Source organism: Prionailurus viverrinus, chromosome B1 (genome assembly GCF_022837055.1).
Source record: "Prionailurus viverrinus isolate Anna chromosome B1, UM_Priviv_1.0, whole genome shotgun sequence".
Classification (NCBI taxonomy): Eukaryota; Metazoa; Chordata; class Mammalia; order Carnivora; family Felidae; genus Prionailurus; species Prionailurus viverrinus.
Genome location: NC_062564.1, coordinates 132,814,603 through 132,838,263, shown reverse-complemented (window position 1 = coordinate 132,838,263; position 23,661 = coordinate 132,814,603). Strand labels below are relative to the sequence as shown.

The 23,661-nt window shown below is 40.7% G+C and overlaps 2 protein-coding genes across 4 annotated transcripts in view; one reads left to right on the top strand and one right to left on the bottom strand.

Annotated features, from left to right (window-relative positions):
* Window positions 1-23,326, top strand: part of HERC3 (HECT and RLD domain containing E3 ubiquitin protein ligase 3) — a 117,707-nt gene extending 94,381 nt beyond the window's left edge. For all 3 annotated transcript variants that reach the window (XM_047855198.1, XM_047855200.1, XM_047855199.1), the window contains exons 24-26: window positions 19,013-19,196; window positions 19,432-19,534; window positions 21,691-23,326. In XM_047855198.1, the coding sequence (XP_047711154.1) occupies window positions 19,013-19,196; window positions 19,432-19,534; window positions 21,691-21,899 (496 nt within the window). In that variant the 3' untranslated portion in view covers window positions 21,900-23,326. The remainder of the gene's footprint in view (window positions 1-19,012; window positions 19,197-19,431; window positions 19,535-21,690) is intronic.
* Window positions 367-2,435, bottom strand: NAP1L5 (nucleosome assembly protein 1 like 5). Its single transcript, XM_047855202.1, has one exon. The coding sequence runs from the start codon at window positions 2,266-2,268 to the stop codon at window positions 1,669-1,671; it is 600 nt and encodes a 199-aa protein (XP_047711158.1). The 5' UTR covers window positions 2,269-2,435; the 3' UTR covers window positions 367-1,668.
* Window positions 23,327-23,661: the final 335 nt, after the last annotated feature.

The following is a 23,661-nucleotide window of genomic DNA, read 5'->3' as shown; positions in this document are numbered from 1 at the left end:
AATTAAAAGCCACATTCTTCTCTGATGAAGAATCATAAACTTAAGAATATAATGTCTATTTTCTCCCCTTTTGTACCTGGGGAGGGAAGGAGGATTGAATTTCCAATCAGTGTCTTTATCTTTCATGTAATAATAAAACAATAATAAAATAATAATAATAGCTGAATTTCTTGAAGCACTGAGTATGTGTCAGATACTAGCTTACACTTTGTGTATTAACTGACTTTTCATAATTGTGAGGAAGAGACTGTTACTATCCCCTTTTATAGAAGGAGAAACTGAACACAGACCAACTGAATTGCCTGAGGTTCATTGCTTACAAGAGGCAGAGCTGGGATTTAATTCCAGGCAGAGTATTCTGAGTCCTTTTGTTTTTTGAAAATAGTTTTATTAACACTACAGTGGTAAACAACTTTATGCTTGTTTCTTCGTAGATCACGGAGTCACACAAAATTCAAAACCCACAAAGAAGCTAAAAGTCTTTACATTAAATGTGTCCTTCCTAAAAATCCTTAACTGTATGTCAGTCTATCCTCAAGCAGTAAAATTTGAATATGCACCATTTTTTATTTAATATGTCACATTTACATAGCAAAATAATGAAGGCACAGCTAATACAAGCAAACTTAAACCCTTCTACTTCTGAGCTGGGGGTGGGGACACACACTTGGATTGGTTCTTCAAGTATATATTTTTTCCAAACATTAGCTTCGTTGAAGAGTTCTGGTAATTTTCACAGCTACATTCTAAAAGCTACGTGACAAAAGACTTCACAAGGATCAAACTACATAACACTGAATACACATGCTTTACAGAATTGGCTACATTCTACATCTTTTCAAGTAAATTAATATTTCTAGAATGCTAGGTAAAAGGATTTAATACTTAAACATTTTGGGTTTGTTTTTTTTACACCTTTGTAAATAGACACTACCAAGAAAACACATAAACATGAGACTGTAAATAACAAACACATATGTTGACAATATTATACAGGTTATACACCCTCCTTCTCAGAACCATGTTGCTTCTCTAAATTCAAATATTCAGAACATTCTTTAGAATTTGAAGTGGCAGTTTTCCAGGCCTCATTAAGCAGTCCTGTCATGATCTCCATCACAGGCTTCCTCCATTCGTCACTCTTCTCTCAAGTGTAAAGCTGATGTCTGGGTTACAAAAGCAAAGTCTTAAGATGAGAGTCTTGGGTTCTGCTTTTCCTGCACTGGAAAATGTCCAGACTAAAGAAACTGAAGAATTAAACATTGAGAACATGTTCAGTCTTGGCCTGGGTGTTCCGTGTGTAGTGTGATGGCTGTGGGATGAATAGGTTTCAAAGTGACATTCTTTACTTCACATCTACTTGACACCCTTACTAAGCCTCAGTTGCAGCCCTCACAGAAGAGATCATGAAAAACTCATTTTAAATTTAACTCGTTTTCCTCAACACCTTTTGATATATTTATTGTTTCAAAATGAAAATCAAATTTGAAACGGATTGGCCAGGATCTGATTGCTTCAATTTAATATTAGGAATGTCAGTATTGATTCGTTGTATTTTGGTCCCAAACCTGAGCCTTATTTTTAAGTCCACCAATATTAAAAAAAAAAAAAGAAAAGAAATAGGGTATTTGTTTTCGGCGTCATTCTCTTCAGAATCTCTGCCCCTGCTTATTTCTTGGCGTCATCAGACACCGCAGAATGGGGACCCTCATCTTTGGCAGCGGCCGCCTCCGCAGCAGCCTCTGCCGCAGCTTCCTCCTCCTCCTCCTCCTCCTCTTCCCCCTCCTCCTCATCCTCGTACTCTTCCTCGTCGTCGTCCTCCTCCTCCCCTTCTAAGGTCCATGCACATCCCTCCATCTCACCAGTGAGCTCTTGGATCTTGGCAAGTAGGGGCTTATAGATGTCGTTATACTTTTTTTCCAGAGCCTGAAATTCCTTATCAAATTTGGCTTCTATCTTATCGCATCGTTTCTGCAGCTTTTTAAGGGCCAGGACTCGGCATTTCACCGAATTAGGCAGGCTCTCGATAAAGTCATTTTTCGGCTTTGGTGCATTCTCTGCTGGGGTCTGGGGCTCCTCGGCCGTCTGACCAGCCGCGCTGTCGGAGTCGCCAGCCGCGCTGTCAGAGTCTCCCCCCTGCGCACCGCCTTCCGCCATTACCTCCTCCGCTGCGGCCGCCTCCGCTGCCGCTGCCGCTGCCGCCGCCGCCGCCGCTGCCGCCGCCGCCTGGCTTGCCTCCGCAGGTCCCTGGTTTTCCGAGTCGGCCATGTTAACAGGAGAAGCTGCAGAGGTCTAGGGTGGCTCCCGCAGAGACCTGTACCCAAGCTGCACCAGAGAGATCTTGAGGATGCGGCAAGTTGCAGTGACGTCGGCCGCGGCAGTGACGTCGGCCGCGGCCCCGCCCTTTTATCGCCAGCCCTTGACTGGCTCTCTACAATCAGCTGATGGTCTTGCCCCCATACTGCGCCAGCTTCCCCCTGTTGCTACCCTGCCATCTCCTTGGCACTGCAGCTGACGTCAGAACCCGTTTCTTGGATACCCTGCCCCCAGTCTGCCCACATACCTTCCCCCCTGTTGAGCTGGGCTGGGAATGACAGCAGTACCCAAGGCCCCCTTTCAGGAATTGCTTCAATGGCTTCAGTCTTTCTCAGTTTGCTGCTCTATCCCACTCAGGTCCTTGTATACAACTGTCAGTGTATCGGTCTTGGCCTTTGTCTGCACGACCCCACAACTGGCGTTGGTTGGGTGTCTCTGGCTTACTCTTGTGGAGTCAGCTTCGATCACCTCTCAGATTCCTATGAAGTCCTGTACAGAAAGCGAAGGCACTGTAGAACTAACTGTACCCCTCTGGGGTCCTGGGTGCATGTGTGTGGAGAGGGCAGTTTGCATGTCCATCTGCCCACTTAACAGCCCTTCTTGATCATTCCTCAGTTAGCGGCCTATGTATTGGTGGTAAAGTCTTCTCTCGGCTAGCTGGATCTTGGAAACCGTTTTGGAGCCATTTGGATAGGGAATATCAGGACCGTTGGTATTCTGGAATGTGTTCTAGAAGTTCCCTCAGAAATCTTTGGCCCGTGGGCAGGAATAAAGCTGAAGGACCAAAGAAAAGCAAGGCCTTAGAAGGTGTTAGAAGCCTTAGGCCCAGGGTAAGGGCAGCATCTTATCCATGTGAATGCATGTATTAAGTACTGTGGTTTATGGGGGACACACAGACACACATGTGTACACACAGACATTGTCCCCAAGGCACTCCATAGTTGAGTATCTGCTTTGTGGTCTTGCTGGGGATTTGTATCTGAGAGCATTTTTAAAAGGTCTTAAAAAGGGAACTCTCCTTCTTTAAGAGCAAGGTGAGAGTAGTCATTTTATTTTACTTCCTTTCCTTGCTTATTAGATAGACCAAAGTGATAGCTTCTTGAATAAGGATGAGGACACATATTTTAGGTATGGAAGAAGACAAATGATCCTTCTTGGTATTTCTTAGGAATAGTTTCAAATTCAGCATTATTGGTTTAAATGCTTCTCTTTCAGTGTACTGGAACTTGCTGAAGCTTTTCCATCAAGCCTATGAATGTTAGAAAATTACTTCCTAAAGTACAGTTGGTGCTATCTTGTGGTTTTTATGAATATTAAATTAGATAATAATATGTAAAGCCCTTAGTGTTGACATGTAGCAAGCACTTGATGTATTGGAGTGTTTTTTTTACAAGTTAATTACATTCGTTAATATGCAGAGATAACCTGCAATAATATTCCTTTTTAGAAAAGGACATTTTTGGGGGTACCTGGGTGGTTCAGTTAAGCCTCCGACTTTGGCTCAGGTCATGATCTCATGGTTTGTGGGTTCGAGTCCCACATCAGGCTCTCTGCTGTCAGCGCAGAGCCCACTTTGGATCCTCTGTCTGCCCCTCTCTCCGCCCCTCCCCTGCTCCTACTCTCCCCAAAATAAAAACAAACATTAAAAAAAAAAACAGATATTTTTGTGCCCTTCCCCAAAGAAAAGAACCTTTTACAAAAAGCCCAGTATATTCCCATTAGCAAACATCCTAGTTTTTTAAATGTATTTGTGATTCTTATTGTGTATTTTACTTTCTTATTTGTGCTTCAGATAATTTACTTTCTTCTTTTTTGTTACCATTTGTGTGACAGGTCTTATTGTTAAGGCTGAAATTTCAGCTTAGCTGAGTTTAAATGTGATAATACATCTATATTTAGTTGGCTGACACTATACGTATTCCAGGTATCACGTTATCAGTGGAAGAGAGATAATAAATTGAGAAGGCACTCAGACACCAGAAAACGAAGGAGGCCACTCCATGCAGTTTACACAGAGTTTTATTCAGGGTAACTTACTGATGAGGGATCCGGTGGTGGGCGAGCTGCAGAGTTGTTCTCTGCAAAATCCAGATGTTAGTCCCCTGATTTTATAGGGCGAGGAGACAGGTAGATGGGCATTATAGTGAGAGCAAAGGGTTCCCATATACCTATATAAATGGCTTGCGTGCACCTGACAGCTAACCTATAACTTGTGGAACCATCTGTACATCAGGAAGGGGAAAGACCATGTTATCTCTATCAGATTCATGGGAGGCCAAAACAAGCCTCCCCCATAATTTTAAGGTATGTGTGTTAATCTCCAAGGGCCCGGAACACGTATTCCCAAAGAGTAGTCACTGAGCAAACGTGAACAAGGTGGAGGACCAAAGATGGAGTCAGTATTGTCAGCAATCCTACACATATATTCCATTTATCATCTCTTAATGGTTGCATTTACCTTGAGGTTAGGAATGCTTTCTCTCATTTTAAAGGTAAGGACCTTGGAAGCAGAAAAATAAAGTGAAATATTCTGTTACTGTATGTATTACTTGATTGACAGAATCAGAGGCAGAAACCAGGCCTCTGACTGTAGTGTAGAAGTTGTGACAGACTTTTTATAAAAAGCCAGAATTTTAATAAAATCCATTTGACTTCCTTGAGTTGGTTGAGACAAACAGGATGTGCTCATCTTACAGGAATTTTATTTTGCCATCTTAAAAAATCTTAAACTTTAGTGTTAATCTAGGCTACTTTTTTCAAAAAGGTCTTTTGTTGAGATATAATTTATTATGTTTTACATATAATAAAAATACAATTTAATTATTAATTTATGTGTAATAAAATTTGTCCTTTGCTTTGGCAGATACAGTCATGTAAACACTACACTGAGATGTAGAACAATAACATCATCCCAAAAAACTCCTTCATAGTCCTTCCCTTGTCAGCCCTGCTGACCACTGATCCATCTCTAAAATTGTTTTTTTCCCCAGAATGTCCTATAAATGGAATCATATGTGTGTGGACTTTTGAGTCTGGCCTTTTTCACTCACCATAATGCATTTGAGATTCATCTGTGATGTTGTGTACACTAGTCATTTTTTTTTCCCTTTTTATTACTGAGTAATATTCCCATTTGGGCTGTTTCCAATGTTTTGTGATTATAAATAATGTTGCAGTGAACATAAGTTTTTACTTCTCTTGGATACATAGCTACAAGTAGAATTGCTTGGTCATATTTTAAACGTATATTTAGCTTTTTGAGAAAGTTCCACAGTGTTCCAAAGTGACTATACCATTTTGTTTTCACACATACAGTAACGTATGAGCTATAGTTATTCCAACGGCATTTGGTTGTCGGGTTTTTCCCCCTTAATCTAATAGCTGTGTATAGTATCCTAAACGATTAATAATGTTGAGTATCTTCCAATATACTTATGTGTCATTCATATGTCTTCTTTGATGAAATACCAGTTTATATCTTTTGCCCATTTTCTAAGTTGAGTTTTTTGTTTTCTTATTTTTTTTTTTTTTAATTTTTTTTTTTTTTTCAACGTTTATTTATTTTTGGGACAGAGAGAGACAGAGCATGAACGGGGGAGGGGCAGAGAGAGAGGGAGACACAGGATCGGAAACAGGCTCCAGGCTCTGAACCATCAGCCCAGAGCCCGACGCGGGGCTCGAACTCCCAGACCGCGAGATCGTGACCTGGCTGAAGTCGGACGCTTAACCGACTGTGCCACCGAGGCGCCCCTGTTTTCTTATTTTTTAATGGTTTTATATATTTTAGTTACAAATCCTTTGTGAAATATGTGTTTTGTAAATATTTTTTCTAGTCCATGGCTTAGCCTTTTAATTTTTTTCAAAAAATAGAAATTTAAAATTTTGATAATTTTTTTTGTCTTTTATGGATTGGGCTTTTGGTGTCATGGCTAAAATATCTTTGCCAAATCTAAGGCCACAAAGATTTGTTCCTATGTTTTTTTCCAGAAGTTTTATAACTTTCACATTTAGACTGTCATCCTTACTGATTGAGCTTTTATAGAAGTGTGAGGTATATGGATATATACCTTTTGCATGTGGATATCATGTTGATCCAGAACCATTTATTGAAAACACTGTCTGCTAAATTGCTTTTGCAAATTTGTTGAGAATTAGTTGACCATATTTGTGTGGGTATTTCTGGACTTTCTGTTGCATTGATTTATTTATGTGTCTATCTTTTTGCCAACAATACCCTTGATAACTAACTTTATAATAAGTCAAGAAATTAGGTAATGTTGAATTCTCTAACTTTGTTCTTTTTCACAGTTGATTTGGCTCTCCTAGTTTCTTTACCTTTCTATATAAATCTCAGAATCAACTTAACAAACTTTTTTAAAGAACCTTACTACCATTTGAATCCAGACTTATACAAACCATTGGCAATGGATATAGTACTTATTCTTTAAATTTATGTATTTTAAAATGTCACCTCATTAAGAGTTGTCTCATTTTGTGGGCTTTATGGACTCTAGTGTATAATTGAGGCTGCAGTAACACAGAATTGTGAGTAACGTAGATGAGCTATCATGTTGTGAAAACTTTATCTCAGCATATTGTAATTTCTCATGTAGCTGTCACATTGGAAATGAAAAGAATCAAGGCAGGGGAAAGGGAGGACACTTAGATGAAGTGGTTGGGAGAACAGGTCTGTATTCAGACATGTGGCTTCAATTTCTGCCCCTGCCCATGTACCAACTGTTCGTCTTGGATTCAGTTCTGATATTGGAATAATGACAATTTACCTGAAAATTTTTGAAACTGGAAAATAATTCGAAATTTATCTCTGAGGCCTCAAGAAACTTTTTTAAATTTTATTTTTGCATATTTTTTTATTGGGACATTATTCTACCATTAAATCCACTCAAAGAGATACACACTGAGATAGTGTGTATCTAAGAATTTATTGCAGTGATCAGTACCTAGTAAACACTCTGTAACTGTTAGTGATCATTATTAAAAGAATGTGTTGAGAGCAATACTAATTGACATACAGAGATTAGAGTATATGAGTTCGCTAGGGCTGCTATAACAAAGTACCAAAGACTGGCTTAAACAACAATTTATTATCTCAGTTCTGGAAGCTAGGAGTCCAAGAACAAGGTATTGACAGGGTTGGCTTCTTCTGAAGCTTCTCGTTTTGGCTGCAGATGGCTGGCTTCTCCTTCTGTCTCTTCCCATTGTCTTCCCTCTGAATATTTCTGTGTCCAAATTTCCCCTTTTTATAAGGACACCAGTCATGGTGGAGTAGGGCTCACCCTAATGCCCTTATTTTGAACTTGATTACCTCTGTAAAGATTTTATATCTAAATAAGGTCATCTACTGAGGTACTGGGGTTAGAACTTCAATATATGAATTTTAGGGGGAGAAAATCCAGCTCATAACACTCCACCCTCTGGCCCTCTGAAAGTCTTGTCCTTCTCACCTATAAAATACATTTACCCCATTCCAACATCCCCCCAAATCTTAACACAATTCCAGCATCAACTCTTAAGTCCAAAGTCTCATCTGTGATGGTTAATTTTAAGTATCAAATTGGGTCATGGTGTACCCAGATATTTCATGAGGTATTACTCTGGATATATGTAAGGGTGTTTGTGGATGAGGTTAACATTTGAACAGAAAACTGAGTAAAGCAGATTGCAGTCCCTGATGTGTGAGGATCTCATCAGTTGAAGGCCTGAATAGAACAAAAAGGCTGAGTAACAGGTACTCTTCCTGCCTGATTCTGCCTTTGAACTGGGACATCAGTTTTTCCTCCCTACAGACTCTAACAGAAGCATAAACCCCTCCTGGTTCTCAAGCCTCCCTGTCTTTGGACTAGAACACAATTGGCTCTCCTGGATCTGCAGCTTGCTGACTGCAGAGCCTGGGGCTTATCTGCCTCCATTTGTGTACATGTACACACACATACCTACCGGTTCTGTTTCTCTCTGGAGAACCCTGACTCATATATCAGGTAAATATTGTCTAAATCCTGAGGTAAAATTCTTCCACAGCTGTGAAATTCACAGCTGTGAAGCCAGATTCAAGTTATCTGCTTCAGTACGATGGTGGGCACAGGCATGGGATGGACAGTCCCATTATAAAAGGGAGACATCAGGAGGAAAGAGGTCATAGGTCCCAAGCAAGTCCTAAACCTAGCAGGGAAAATTTCACTAGATTTTGGGGCTTGGAGAATAATCTTCTTTGGGACTATGCTGTATCCTCTGGCTCACAGGGGTGGTGGCCCTACCTTCCGTGGCCAAGAAGTTACTGGCTCTGGTTCCTTGACCTAATAAGCCCATGATGGCAGTAGTAGTCTTACTGGACTCTGATTTGCCTTTGGGGGCATTCTTCCCTTTTCTTAAAAGGTAATGCCTGTTTGCAGAGTGCCTCAGTTGGGTACGTTCATTTCATACCAGTAGAATTCCAGAAGTCCAACAGTCTTCCTTCATTTTGTCCATCCCTGTCTCTTTGGTGCAAACTGGCAGTGTTTCTGCTCTTAAAAGTTTTTATTTTTAGTAACTTTGTTGGCTTCCCAGACAATTCACAGGGATGCAAAACACTAGAACACAATTTGGCCCAGTTCTTTGCCACTTGATAACAAGATCACCTTTCCTCCAATTTCCAATAAGCAGCACATTTCCTTGTAAACTTCTCCAGAGGCATTTCAACATTCTTTTTTCTAGCCACATTGTTTATGATGTGTATTTATTTTCTGACAACAAAAGCTTTCTCTACAGCTCTCCTCTTGTCTTTCTGTGCCCTCACCAGAATCTCCTTTGCTGTTTATATTTCTGTTAACTGTCTCTTCCAGGCATCTAGGCATTTTCTGTCAAGTGCCTCAAAACTCTGACAGCCTTTACCCGTTATCCAATTCCACAGTCATTCTACATTTTTAGATATTTGCTATTGTAATACCCCACTTCCTGGTACCAAGATTTGTATTAGGCTTCTCCAGAGAAACAGGACCAATAGGAGATATATACGTACAGATACAATGCGGGTTCACAGCTGTGGAAGAATTTTACTTCAGGATTAATCAAACTAACTCTCACCCCTATCTAATTTAGATGATATTTACATGATCTGTTAGGTTTCTCCAGAGAAACAACCAGTAGGGAGTGTGTGTGTGTTTGTGTGTGTGTGTGTGTGTGTGTGTGTGTGTGTGTGCGCACGTGTACATAAATGCAGGCAGACCAGGCCCAGGATCTGCAGTCAGCAAGCTGCAGATCCAGGAGAGCCAATGGTTGTAGTTCTAGTTCAAAGGCCGGCAGACTTGAAATCTAGGAAGGGCTGATGCTTCTGTTAGAGTTTGTAGGCAGGAAAAAACTGATACCCCAGCTCAAAGGGAACATATATGGATGTGTATACATGCATATATATAGAAAGAAAGACAAAAAGAGATACTGATCCTCAGGAATCTGTCACACAATTATGAGGCTGGCAAGTTGGAAATCTGCAGGGCAGGCTGGCAGGCTGACCATTCTGACGGGAGTGGATGCTGCAGTCTTGAGTCAGAAGGCTGTCTGGAAGCCAGATTCCTTCTTCTTTGGAGGGTGTGGAAGACCGAAGTCTTTTAAGGCCTTCAGCTGACTGGATGAGGGCTTCCCACTTTATGGAGACTGATCTGCTTTACTCAAAGTCTCTGATGTTGTTCCTATCTAAAAAATACCTTCACAGCACCATCTTGACTGATGTTTAACTAAACAACTGGGTACCATAGCCGAGTCAAGTTGACACCTAAGATTAACCGTGATAGTCTATAAGAAAAAATCCTGTTGATGGTGCTTCTCATAGGCAGTTGTACCAGGAAAATCCTCTTTAGTTTTATCTAATGGGTTTTAGGTAAGTTGTGCATTGGATGCCTGTGAGAAACTTTTAGCATCTGTGGTTAAGATGTACAATAATCTTTCTAGTTTAATGACTTTTATTTTAAAAACTGAACATTTAACCCATTTTAAAGATGAGAAAAGAGAGGCTTAGTAGTTAGCATATACACGGCAGAGCATGTATTTGAATCCCCGTCTGCCTCACTTATCCACTGTATTATACTGTCTGTTGGTTAGTTATGGGTGTAGATGGTGATTGTGTAAGACGTGTTTGCTTGGAGGAAATGCAGGATGTTTCAGTGTAGTGTTATGAAGTGGTATCCCACAGTGAAGGAGAAGTAGAAAGTATCTGTCTTTATAAGGTCAGATTTTTTTTAATTTTTAGAAAAAAGTTAAAATATAGAAAAGTACAAAGACTAAGATGATGAACATCTTTGTGTCCACGAACCAGAGTAAACAGAGTATGTGCTTCAGATTTTGTAATAAAACAATGACTGATGCCAGTGAGACTCCCGTACATCTTCTTGATCCCTTTCCTCTCTTCCACACCTTCTTTTCTTATACAGACAAAACACTTAGGAATTTGATACATTTTCTTTCATGTTTTTATATATGGGTATATTAAGACCAAAATCTTTTTCCATTAATGGTTTTATTTTTTCTTAAAATTTTTTGATGTTTTATTTTTTATATTTGAGAGAGACAGCGAGCAGGGAAGGGGCAGGGAGATGGAATCTGAAGCAGGCTCCAGGTTCTGAGCTGTTAGCACAGAGCCCGACACAGGGCTCAAATCCACAAACCGTGAGATCATGACATGAGCCAAAGTTGGATGCTTAACTGACTGAGCCACCCAGGCACCCCTAATGGTTTTATTTTTAAAAAAATCATACCACATTTCTTATATATACCACATTTATAATTTCATACTCATAAACAGGATTTTAAAGCCATAAGCCATATAATAATTGCTAATATTTATTTTTTCTTTAGTAAATTGAGGATTTATTTATTTATTTATTTATTGCTTAATTTACACCCAGGTTAGCGTATATGGCAACAGTGATTTCAGGAGTAGATTCCTTAATGCCCCTTACCCATTTAGCCCATCCCCCCTCCCACAAGCCCTCCAGGAACCCTCTGTTTGTTCTCCATATATAAGAGCCTTTTATGTTTTGCCCTCTTCCTGTTTTTATATTATTTTTGCTTCCCTTCCCCTATGTTCATCTATTCTGTGTCTTAAAATCCTCATATGAATGAAGTCATATGATATTTGTCTTTCTCTAATTTTGCTTAGCATAATACCTTCCACTTCCATCCACGTAGTTGCGAATGGCGAGATTTCATTCTTTTTGATTGCCGAGCAATACTCCATTGTGTGTGTGTGTGTGTGTGTGTATACATACCATATCTTCTTTTTTTTTTTTTTAATGAAATTTATTGTCAAATTGGTTTCCATACAACACCCAGTGCTCATCCCAAAAGGTGCCCTCCTCAATACCCATCACCCACCCTCCCCTCCCTCCCACCCCCCATCAACCCTCAGTTCTCAGTTTTTAACAGTCTCTTATGCTTTGGCTGTCTCCCACTCTAACCTCTTTTTTTTTTTTTTCCTTCCCCTCCTCCATGGGTTTCTGTTGAGTTTCTCAGGATCCACATAAGAGAGAAACCATATGGTATTTGTCTTTCTCTGTATGGCTTATTTCACTTATCATCACACTCTCCAGTTCCATCCACGTTGCTACAAAAGGCCATATTTCATTTTTTCTCATTGCCACGTAATTTTCCATTGTGTATATAAACCACAATTTCTTTATCCATTCATCAGTTGATGGACATTTAGGCTCTTTCCATAATTTGGCTATTGTTGAGAGTGCTGCTATGAACATTGGGGTACAAGTGGCCCTATGCATCAGTACTCCTGTATCCCTTGGATAAATTCCTAGCAGTGCTATTGCTGGGTCATAGGGTAGGTCTATTTTTAATTTTTTGAGGAACCTGCACACTGCTTTCCAGAGCGGCTGCACCAATTTGCATTCCCACCAACAGTGCAAGAGGGTTCCCGTTTCTCCACATCCTCGCCAGCATCTATAGTCTCCTGATTTGTTCATTTTGGCCACTCTGACTGGCGTGAGGTGATACCTGAGTGTGGTTTTGATTTGTATTTCCCTGATAAGGAGCGACGCTGAACATCTTTTCATGTGCCTGTTGGCCATCCGGATGTCTTCTTTAGAGAACTGTCTATTCATGTTTTCTGCCCATTTCTTCACTGGGTTATTTGTTTTTCGGGTGTGGAGTTTGGTGAGCTCTTTAAAGATTTTGGATACTAGCCCTTTGTCCGATATGTCATTTGCGAATATCTTTTCCCATTCAGTTGGTTGCCTTTTAGTTTTGTTGGTTGTTTCCTTTGCTGTGCAGAAGCTTTTTATCTTCATAAGGTCCCAGTAATTCACTTTTGCTTTTAATTCCCTTGCCTTTGGGGATGTGTCGAGTAAGAGATTGCTACGGCTGAGGTCAGAGAGGTCTTTTCCTGCTTTCTCCTCTAAGGTTTTGATGGTTTCCTGTCTCACATTCAGGTCCTTTATCCATTTTGAGTTTATTTTTGTGAATGGTGTGAGAAAGTGGTCTAGTTTCAACCTTCTGCATGTTGCTGTCCAGTTCTCCCAGCACCATTTGTTAGAGACGGTCTTTTTTCCATTGGATGTTCTTTCCTGCTTTGTCAAAGATGAGTTGGCCATACGTTTGTGGGTCTAGTTCTGGGGTTTCTATTCTATTCCATTGGTCTCTGTGTCTGTTTTGGTGCCAATACCATGCTGTCTTGATGATGACAGCTTTGTAGCAGAGGCTAAAGTCTGGGATTGTGATGCCTCCTGCTTTGGTCTTCTTCTTCAAAATTCCTTTGGCTATTCGGGGCCTTTTGTGGTTCCATATGAATTTTAGGATTGCTTGTTCTAGTTTCGAGAAGAATGCTGGTGCAATTTTGATTGGGATTGCATTGAATGTGTAGATAGCTTTGGGTAGTATTGACATTTTGACAATATTTATTTTTCCAATCCATGAGCAGGGAATGTCTTTCCATTTCTTTAAATCTTCTTCAATTTCCTTCATAAGCTTTCTATAGTTTTCAGCATACAGATCCTTTACATCTTTGGTTAGATTTATTCCTAGGTATTTTATGCTTCTTGGTGCAATTGTGAATGGGATCAGTTTCTTTATTTGTCTTTCTGTTGCTTCATTGTTGGTGTATAAGAATGCAACTGATTTCTGTACATTGATTTTGTATCCTGCAACTTTGCTGAATTCCTGTATCAGTTCTAGCAGACTTTTGGTGGAGTCTATCGGATTTTCCATGTATAATATCATGTCATCTGCAAAAAGCGAAAGCTTGACTTCATCTTTGCCAATTTTGATGCCTTTGATTTCCTTTTGTTGTCTGATTGCTGATGCTAGAACTTCCAGCACTATGTTAAACAACAGCGGTGAGAGTGGGCATCCCTGTCGTGTTCCTGATCTCAGGGAAAAAGCTCTCAGTTTTTCCCCGTTGAGGATGATGTTAGCTGTGGGCTTTTCATAAATGGCTTTTATGATCTTTAAGTATGTTCCTTCTATCCCGACTTTCTCAAGGGTTTTTATTAAGAAAGGGTGCTGGATTTTGTCAAAGGCCTTTTCTGCATCGATTGACAGGATCATATGGTTCTTCTCTCTTTTTTTGTTAATGTGATGTATCACGTTGATTGATTTGCGAATGTTGAAGCAGCCCTGCATCCCAGGAATGAATCCCACTTGATCATGGTGAATAATTCTTTTTATATGCCGTTGAATTCGATTTGCTAGTATCTTATTGAGAATTTTTGCATCCATATTCATCAGGGATATTGGCCTGTAGTTCTCTTTTTTTACTGGGTCTCTGTCTGGTTTAGGAATCAAAGTAATACTGGCTTCATAGAATGAGTCTGGAAGTTTCCTTCCCTTTCTATTTCTTGGAATAGCTTGAGAAGGATAGGTATTATCTCTGCTTTAAACGTCTGGTAGAACTCCCCAGGGAAGCCATCTGGTCATGGACTCTTATTTGTTGGGAGATTTTTGATAACAGATTCAATTTCTCCGCTGGTTATGGGTCTGTTCAAGCTTTCTATTTCCTCCTGATTGAGTTTTGGAAGTGTGTGGGTGTTTAGGAATTTGTCCATTTCTTCCAGGTTGTCCAGTTTGTTGGCATATAATTTTTCATAGTATTCCCTGATAATTGTTTGTATCTCTGAGCGATTGGTTGTAATAATTCCAAATTCATTCATGATTTTCTCTATTTGGGTCATCTCCCTTTTCTTTTTGAGAAGCCTGGCTAGAGGTTTGTCAATTTTGTTTATTTTTTCAAAAAACCAACTCTTGGTTTCGTTGATCTGCTCTACAGTTTTTTTAGATTCTATATTGTTTATTTCTGCTCTGATCTTTATTATTTCTCTTCTTCTGCTGGGCTTAGGCTGCCTTTGCTGTTCTGCTTCTAGTTCCTTTAGGTGTGCTGTTAGATTTTGTATTTGGGATTTTTCTTGTTTCTTGAGATAGGCCTGGATTGCAATGTATTTTCCTCTCAGGACTGCCTTCGCTGCGTCCCAAAGCGTTTGGATTGTTGTATTTTCATTTTCATTTGTTTCCATATATTTTTTAATTTCTTCTCTAATTGCCTGGTTGACCCACTCATTCGTTAGTAGGGTGTTCTTTAACCTGCATGCTTTTGGAGGTTTTCCAGACTTTTTTCTGTGGTTGATTTCAAGCTTCATAGCATTGTGGTCTGAAAGTAAGCATGGTATAATTTCAATTCTTGTAAACTTATGAAGGGCTGTTTTGTGACCCAGTATATGATCTATCTTGGAGAATGTTCCATGTGCACTCGAGAAGAAAGTATATTCTGTTGCTTTGGGATGCAGAGTTCTAAATATATCTGTCAAGTCCATCTGATCCAATGTCTCATTCAGGGCCCTTGTTTCTTTATTGACCGTGTGTCTAGATGATCTATCCATTTCTGTAAGTGGGGTGTTAAAGTCCCCTGCAATTACCACATTCTTATCAATAAGGTTGCTTATGTTTATGAGTAATTGTTTTATATATTTGGGTGCTCCGGTATTTGGCGCATAGACATTTATAATTGTTAGCTCTTCCTGATGGATAGACCCTGTAACTATTATATAATGTCCTTCTTCATCTCTTGTTACAGCCTTTAATTTAAAGTCTTGTTTGTCTGATATAAGTATGGCTACTCCAGCTTTCTTTTGGCTTCCAGTCGCATGATAAATAGTTCTCCATCCCCTCACTCTCAATCTAAAGGTGTCCTCAGGTCTAAAATGAGTCTCTTGTAGACAGCAAATAGATGGGTCTTGTTTTTTTATCCATTCTGATACCCTATGTCTTTTGGTTGGCGCATTTAATCCATTTACATTCAGTGTTATTATAGAAAGTTACGGGTTTAGAGTCATTGTGATGTCTGTATGTTTTATACTTGTAGTGATGCCTCTGGGACTTTGTCTCACAGGGTCCCCCTTAGGATCTCTTGTAGGGCTGGTTTAGTGGTGACAAATTCCTTCAGTTTTTGTTTGTTTGGGAAGACCTTTATCTCTCCTTCTATTCTAAATGACAGACTTGCTGGATAAAGGATTCTTGGCTGCATATTTTTTCTGTCTAGCACCCTGAAAATCTCATGCCAATTCTTTCTGGCCTGCCAAGTTTCAAAAGAGAGATCAGTCACGAGTCTTATAGGTCTCCCTTTATATGTGAGGGCACGTTTACCCCTTGCTGCCTTCAGAATTTTCTCTTTATCCTTGTGTTTTGCCAGTTTCACTATGATATGTCGTGCAGAAGATCGATTCAAGTTACGTCTGAAGGGAGTTCTCTGTGCCCCTTGGATTTCAATGCCTTTTTCCTCCCCCAGTTCAGGGAAGTTCTCAGCTATTATTTCTTCGAGTACCCCTTCAGCACCTTTCCCTCTCTCTTCCTCCTCTGGGATACCAATTATGCGTATATTATTTCTTTTTAGTGTATCACTTAGTTCTCTAATTTTCCCCTCATACTCCTGGATTTTTTTATCTCTCTTTTTCTCAGCTTCCTCTTTTTCCATAACTTTATCTTCTATTTCACCTATTCTCTCCTCTGCCTCTTCAATCCGAGCCATGGTGGTTTCCGTTTTGTTTTGCATTTCATTTAAAGCATTTTTCAGCTCCTCGTGACTGTTCCTTAGGCCCTTGATCTCTGTAGCAAGAGATTCTCTGCTGTCCTGTATACTGTTTTCAAGCCCAGCGATTAATTTTATGACTATTATTCTAAATTCACTTTCTGTTATATTATTTAAGTCCTTTTTGATCAGCTCATTAGCTGTTGTTATTTCCTGGAGATTCTTCTGAGGGGAGTTCTTCCGCTTGGTCATTTTGGATAGTCCCTGGCGTGGTGAGGACCTGCAGGGCACTTCCCCTGTGCTGTGGTGTATAACTGGAGTTGGTGGGCGGGGCCGCAGTCAGACCTGATGTCTGCCCCCAGCCCACCGCTGGGGCCACAGTCAGACTGGTGTGTGCCTTCTCTTCCCCTCTCCTAGGGGCGGGATTCACTGTGGGGTGGTGTGGCTCGTCTGGGCTACTTGCACCCTGCCAGGGTTGTGATGCCGGGGATCTGGCGTATTAGCTGGGGTGGGTAGGCAAGGTGCACGGGGGCAGGAGGGGCAGGCTTAGCTCGCTTCTCCTTAGGTGATCCACTTCAGGAGGGGCCCTGTGGTAGTGGGAGGGAGTCAGATCTGCTGCTGGAAGTTTGGCTCCGCAGAAGCACAGAGTTGGGTGTTTGCGCGGAGCGAGCAAGTTCCCTGGCAGGAACCGGTTCTCTTTGGGATTTTGGCTGGGGGATGGGCGGGGGAGATGGCGCTGGCGAGCGCCTTTGTTCACCGTCAAATTGAGCTCTGTTGTCCGGGGGCTCAGCAGCTCTCCCTCCCTTTGTCCTCCAGCCTTCCCACTTTCCGAGCAGAGCTGCTAACTTATGTCCTCCCAGACGCTAAGTCACGCTTGCTGTCGGAACACAGTCCGCCCGGTCCCTCCGCTTTTGCCAGCCAGACTCGGGGGCTCTGCTTGGCCGGCGAGCCGCCCCTCTGCCCCTGCTCCCTCCCACCAGTCTGTGGAGCGCGCACCGCCTCGCCGCCCTTCCTACCCTCTTCCGTGGGCCTCTCGTCTGCGCTTGGCTCTGGCGACTCCATTCTGCTAATCCTCTGGCGTTTTTCTGGGTTATTTAGGCAGGTGTAGGTGGAATCTAAGTGATCAGCAGGACGCACGGTGAGCCCATCTTGCCAAAGTCACCATATCTTCCTTATCCACTCATCTGTTGATCGACATTGGGTCTCTTTCCATACTTTGGCTGTTGTTGACAGCGCTGCTGTGAACATTGGTGTGCATGTGCCCCTTTGAAACAGCACACCTGTATCTCTTGAATAAATACCTAGTAGTGCAGTTGCTAGGTCTATTTTTAATTTTTTGAGGAACCTCCATACTGTTTTCCAGAGTGGCTGTACCAGTTTGTATTCCCACCAGCAGTAGTAAATGCTACTATTTATAAAGCACCCTTGGTTCTAAGAACTCTTCATGGATTAACTCATTTAATTTTTATAACAGTCCCATGAGTTTTATACTCTTACTTTTCCCATTTTACAGATGAAGGGATTGAGGCACAAAGAGATTAAATAACTTACCCATGGGTCACAGGCTGTAAGTGGCAGAGCCTCTGACTCTTATAGATAGTATTGTTGTAAACGTTAAAAAACAACTTAGTAAATGCTATCATATTGTACTTAACATTCAAAAACTTGGGTTTCACTTAAACAGTGTTCTTGAGATTCCGTTCATTTTGATAAATACGGGTATAGTTAATTCCATTAGAGTGCTGTGCTTAAATGGTTTCTGTCATATGACCATACCATCTTTTTTTGTCCATTCTCATGTTAGTGGATATTTAGTTTTGTGTCTTACAATTCTGTGTATTATAAGAAGATGGTGCAGTGAACATCTGTGTACTTGTGCACTCACATGAGAGTCTCTCTCGGCCACCCACCTGGTAGTAGGGTTAGCTCAGTCAAAAGGTATTTACGTTTTCAACTTCTCTAGATATTGGTAAGTTTTTCTCCTAGATGTGTATGTCTCAATTCACAGTTTACATTCCCACTAGTGAGACACTGAATGCACACAGATGATGGCCAGACCATATATGAAAATAGAACTCTGACCTGCAACCTGCAGAAACCTGCCTAGAAAACCAACCCCTTATCTACAATTGCAGCCCAGGAAGCCAACTTGCTGTGAACCAGACTTGCAGGAAGTTAGTGTCTTAATTTGCATTTGACTGATTATTAGTCAGATGAAACCCATTGTATAAGACAGTGCTTTCCAGAAATTACCTTTTAGAATAGGTGAGGATGCAAATATCAGATGGTTTAACTTTACTCGTTTCTGAAGAGAAAGGAAGAAGCCTAGAGTCATTATCTTAGACTTTTTTTTTAAGCAGAGAGTCTTTACTTTTTTCAAACTAAATTTTAAGTAGGACCCTAATAAGCAAGATGAAATCTGGAGCTCCTCAGGTAAAATAAAGTCAGTGGTACAGCTCTACCTGCCTTGCCTCCTCCCCTTCCTACCTGGCTTCCCTGCTCCCCGATCACCTGAAACTCTCATGGAATCCTAGGGCTGGGCAGTAACCTACGGATGCCTCATGGTGCGAGAATTTGATGAAATTCCACTTTTAATCTCTCTCAACCTCTGTGTTAGAAGGTGAACTTGATAAACTCTGTAAGACTTTGGGCTAAATGTGTTCTATTTCTTTGGTCTTCTGGCAGGCAGGAATTCGTGGATGCTTATGTGAATTATGTCTTCCAAATCTCAGTTCACGAATGGTACACAGCCTTCTCCAGTGGCTTCCTAAAAGTGTGTGGTGGCAAGGTGCTCGAGCTCTTCCAGCCTTCAGAACTAAGGGCTATGATGGTGGGAAACAGCAACTACAACTGGGAAGAACTAGAAGAGGTGAGCACAAGCGGCACTGTCTTTACCTCCAAGGAAGCAGCAGTGGCTTGGGTAGCTGTGCCCAGACCATGGTCTTCCAAGTGTTCTGTGGTTGAATAGGAATCAGAGGCTTCCTGTGTCTCAGGGGTTCTTTCTTAGTCTCAACTGCAGATGGTACACAAATGTATGTCCTCTACACATGTATGTCCTCTCCTTTAAGATAGATTTTTTTTTTCTTTTTGTCTTTTTTGGGCAGACTGCCATCTACAAGGGTGATTACTCAGCCACACATCCCACTGTGAAACTATTTTGGGAAACATTTCATGAATTTCCATTGGAAAAGAAGAAGAAGTTTCTCTGTAAGTATCAGTAATGTTAATATGGTGTTTGTCCACACTTCAGTGTTGCATATGGTGTAGGATGATGTACTCCATAGGTTAAGGTCAACTCTTTTAAATGGAGAAGAGTAAATAAGGGAAATAATCGACACTTCTTGTCTTAATGGTATCTCAGGCAAACACAGCTTGTTACTCAGTATTTGTTGCCTAACAGGATGTGTTGAATCAAGGAAGAAAAACATTTCATTGATTTTTCCATTGCTCTAAAAATATTAGTTATTTCATATGTGATACCTTTAAATATTATTTTGATGGAATCTGGTTAACTTCCCTTATCTCTCTAGACTTTTGAAGATTTTACAGTGCCTGCTGCAGATATAACTGGGGAGATATGGTTTTTAATAGTTTTATTGAGATATATAATTCACAAAGCATACAACTCACCCAATTAAAGTGTATAATTCAGTGGTTTTTAGTATATTCACAGAGTTTTGAAACTATCAATAATTTTTAGAACACGTTCATCATCTTAAGAAACCTCGAACTCTTTAATCAATCCGCATTTCTTCCCAACCTCTCACAGCACCTCCTCCCCTCTGCCACCAGTCTACTTTCTGGCTCTGTGGGTGTGCCTGTTTTGGACATTACACGTACATGGAAGCCTATAATATATGGTCCTTGATCACTGGCTGGGTGGCATTTAAGAAGGGTAATATCTGGAAAGGAGAATGAAGCTGAGTTTAGGTGAACAAATTCAGCCATTCTATTCTATTTTATATTATTTGAGAGAGAAGGAGAATGAGTGGGGCAGAGGGGCGGTGCGGGGGGAGGAGAATCTCAGGCAAGCTCCACTCTCAGTGCAGAGCCAACGCAGGCTTGATCCCACGACCCTGGGATCATAACCTGAGCTGAAATCAAGAGTCGGATCCTTAACCGAATGAGCCACCCGGGTGTCCCCAAATTCAGCCTTTTAAAAATAGTTGAAATCTTTGTGACTGTATATAATTGGACCAGAAATTAGCCGGTGAATAGTATAAAATTTTTATCCATATAAAACAAAACAATAGGAGTTGAAAGGTAGTCCCTTTTGCTTTATAAGAATGAGCATATATTAATATTAATGCAGGATTTACCTCCACATTCTTGTGCTTCCATGGAGTAAGGATGGAGGAAGTTGGGCTCACACAAGAATGCTTAAAAAAAGCCCTGCTTCCCCTCTGCGTAGTTACATTGGCTCTTGGGAATCAGTGGCATATAAGTCAAATAGGTTAAAGTGTATCAAGGGAGCTCATAGGGCTATAACAACCAAGAGGAACCTGCTTGTGGTCATGGAGATTTCCTTAAAAGACATTTTTCTCTTCCGAGATCATTAGACTTGTGGAAATTTTTAGTAACTACAGATTTTGGCAAGAATGTTTACATATCATAGCCTCAGGTAATAGGTTAGTTGAAAGCGCTCCTTAACCAGTGATTTGTTTCTAGTAATTTCCAGCAATTAACTCTGAGATTATGTAGTGCCAGAAAACAGAGAAAGACAGCTGCATTGTTTTTTTGTTTGTTTGTTTTGTTTTGTTTTTGCCAAGTCACAGTGTTCCAAGAGTGAGATGTCTAACAGAATATCAGTGTCAGCTCTTCTGTTTTAAAAAAATAGGGAAAGGAGCAAACAGATCCCAAATGGATATTTATTAGCTAAGGAGGGTTATATGCACTAGACACTTGGTAAGAGGAGACCTTGAGGTCACATAGGTTATAGTCTTCTTCCTGGTTTCCCCTAAGGTAAGCTCTTCTTTTCCTCTATCAGCAATTCCTTTCCTCTTGGATTCTGTGAAGGCTCATAACATTTATGAGGACATACATTTGATTGAGGCCATCTTTTATTTGAGGGCATTTTTGAGCATCTTTCAATTGGATGGATTATTTGTATCAGTATATAATCAGGGTCTGAAATTAGCCAGTGAGAAACAGAATTTTTATCCATATACAACCAAAAAACAGGATTTGAAAGGCAGTCTCTTTTGCTTTATAAGAACAAGCATGTATCAATATGAATGCTATCCATATTGGCACATGAAAGTGTACTTCTCAGGCGATCCACAGGGTGTCACACCTTCCTCTCCTTTCTGCGGAGAGCAGCTCCTCGTTGCGCAGCTGGTAATGCCGGTTCCCTTTCTCCTCAGTGTTCCTGACGGGCAGTGATCGGATCCCCATCTATGGCATGGCAAGCCTGCAGATCGTCATCCAGTCCACAGCCAGCGGGGAGGAGTACTTGCCCGTGGCCCACACTTGTTACAATCTTCTTGATCTCCCCAAATACAGCAGCAAAGAGATCCTGAGTGCACGGCTGACCCAGGCCCTTGACAACTATGAGGGGTTCAGTTTGGCTTGAGGCTCCCCAGCTTGCCCCAGATTTCCCTCCCTTCCTCGGTGTCCACATTGAGGCCCATACAGAAAACCATGGGGAGGGAGTTCTATTTTTTTATTGTATAAGTGAGTTGGGACTTTTGAATTCTGAACCCAGTAGATGTGTTTCTGGGCTTGTGAGCAGTAAGCAACCCTTTTGAAAAATCAGGGGTTAGGGATGGGGTGAAAAATTGGCTCTTAATATGGGAGGCATTTTTGTCTTTAAACCAAATTACCTAGTAGTGTCCCTTGCACTTGTGAGTATGTTGCACTCTGCTGGATACAATGGCAGTGGAATTTTAAACTCTTACTTCCCAGATGTCTCTCTCAGCCCTGATATTTCCTCACAGTGCTTCCTGTCCTCTCTTCTCATTCCTCTGCAAGAATGATTTTGACTAATGTGTCCTTTCTCACCTGCACGTGCGGAACGTCTCCTTTCTCTGCAGACTTGGAAATGCTTCTGGCTTGTTGCAGCCCTACTGTAAGGACTAAAGGGGAAAGGACTACTTCAGAAATTCCCAATTCCAGGAAGCTGGATCTGGGTCCATTACTTTGGCTGAACTCTTGAGAATTTGTGGGAGCCTTTTATGAACACATCTTGCTTTACAAGAAGTTATTGAGGGACTAGCAATCTCCCCCTGGCTCTGCCTGGACCTACTTAAAGATGTGTAGAGCAGCTTAGCGTTGCCGCTGAGCCAAATTTTGTTTTGTTGTTCAGCCAAGTACCTTCGACAATAAGGTGAGGTGATAGACCACCCCCCCACCCCTTCAGTTATCTCGCTTCTGGAGCAAGTTGCTTCTCCAAGGAAAGTAGAAATAATAAATTTCTTGTCCTCTTTCCTTATCAATTTATACCTTCTACCACTTTCTCTTTTCTTCCTCTCCTTCCCTTTTGCTCTTACTTCATCCCATTGTTGTTATCTGACTTAATGCTCCCTTCCTCTCCTTCTAGTGGATGCATGCAGTCTATTTTTTTAATTTCTATTTAAATTGCAAAATTTCTATTTTTTTTTCCTTTTCCCTAATTGCTAACACTTAAGGACATTCTATATTACGGATCTTTTGTTTATTGCATTTGAAATGTTTGTTTACAGTGGGATTTCAGGGGGGATTGTGTTTAAAGCAAATATATGTATCAAAAATAATGACATGCTCAATCTTCTTCATCATGGGATAAGAAAATTCTACATGATCAAAGAATCCATGTCAGCCTAATTTTAAATTCCTAGTCACTAGAGGAAAGACTTATTTATATAAAATGAAGTATTTATGAACCGTGATACAGCATCAAATCTCAATGAAGGATGTAGATTTTGCTTTTTTTTTTTTTTTTGGTTTTAAAAGTTATTTCAATGGCTAAATTGGTAGTTTTTTCAGTCTTTATAATACAAGAATAAAAAAGATATACAGTTATATGAAATGTTTATTTTCTATGTGTGTGCATATAGTTCAATATTATGCAATAAATTTGGTGTTTTAACTTAAAACTACTTCTTATTGTATTTGCAGAACGAGTAGCTTGCTTTCAATAGAAGAATTATCTACTCAAATAATACAAGGTTGAATTTGGTTCCAGTCATAAGAAAGTAAAAGCAAGCACTAGAGGAATGGGAAAGAAAGCAGGGGCAGTACCCAGGATCGGGGAAGCAAGTAGCCTTATGAATGGATGGGATTTCTGAAGGTTGTGATGAGTGAAAAGGCATTTTGCATGGAGGAGAAGGCCTTAGCAAAGGCTTGAACATGGGAGC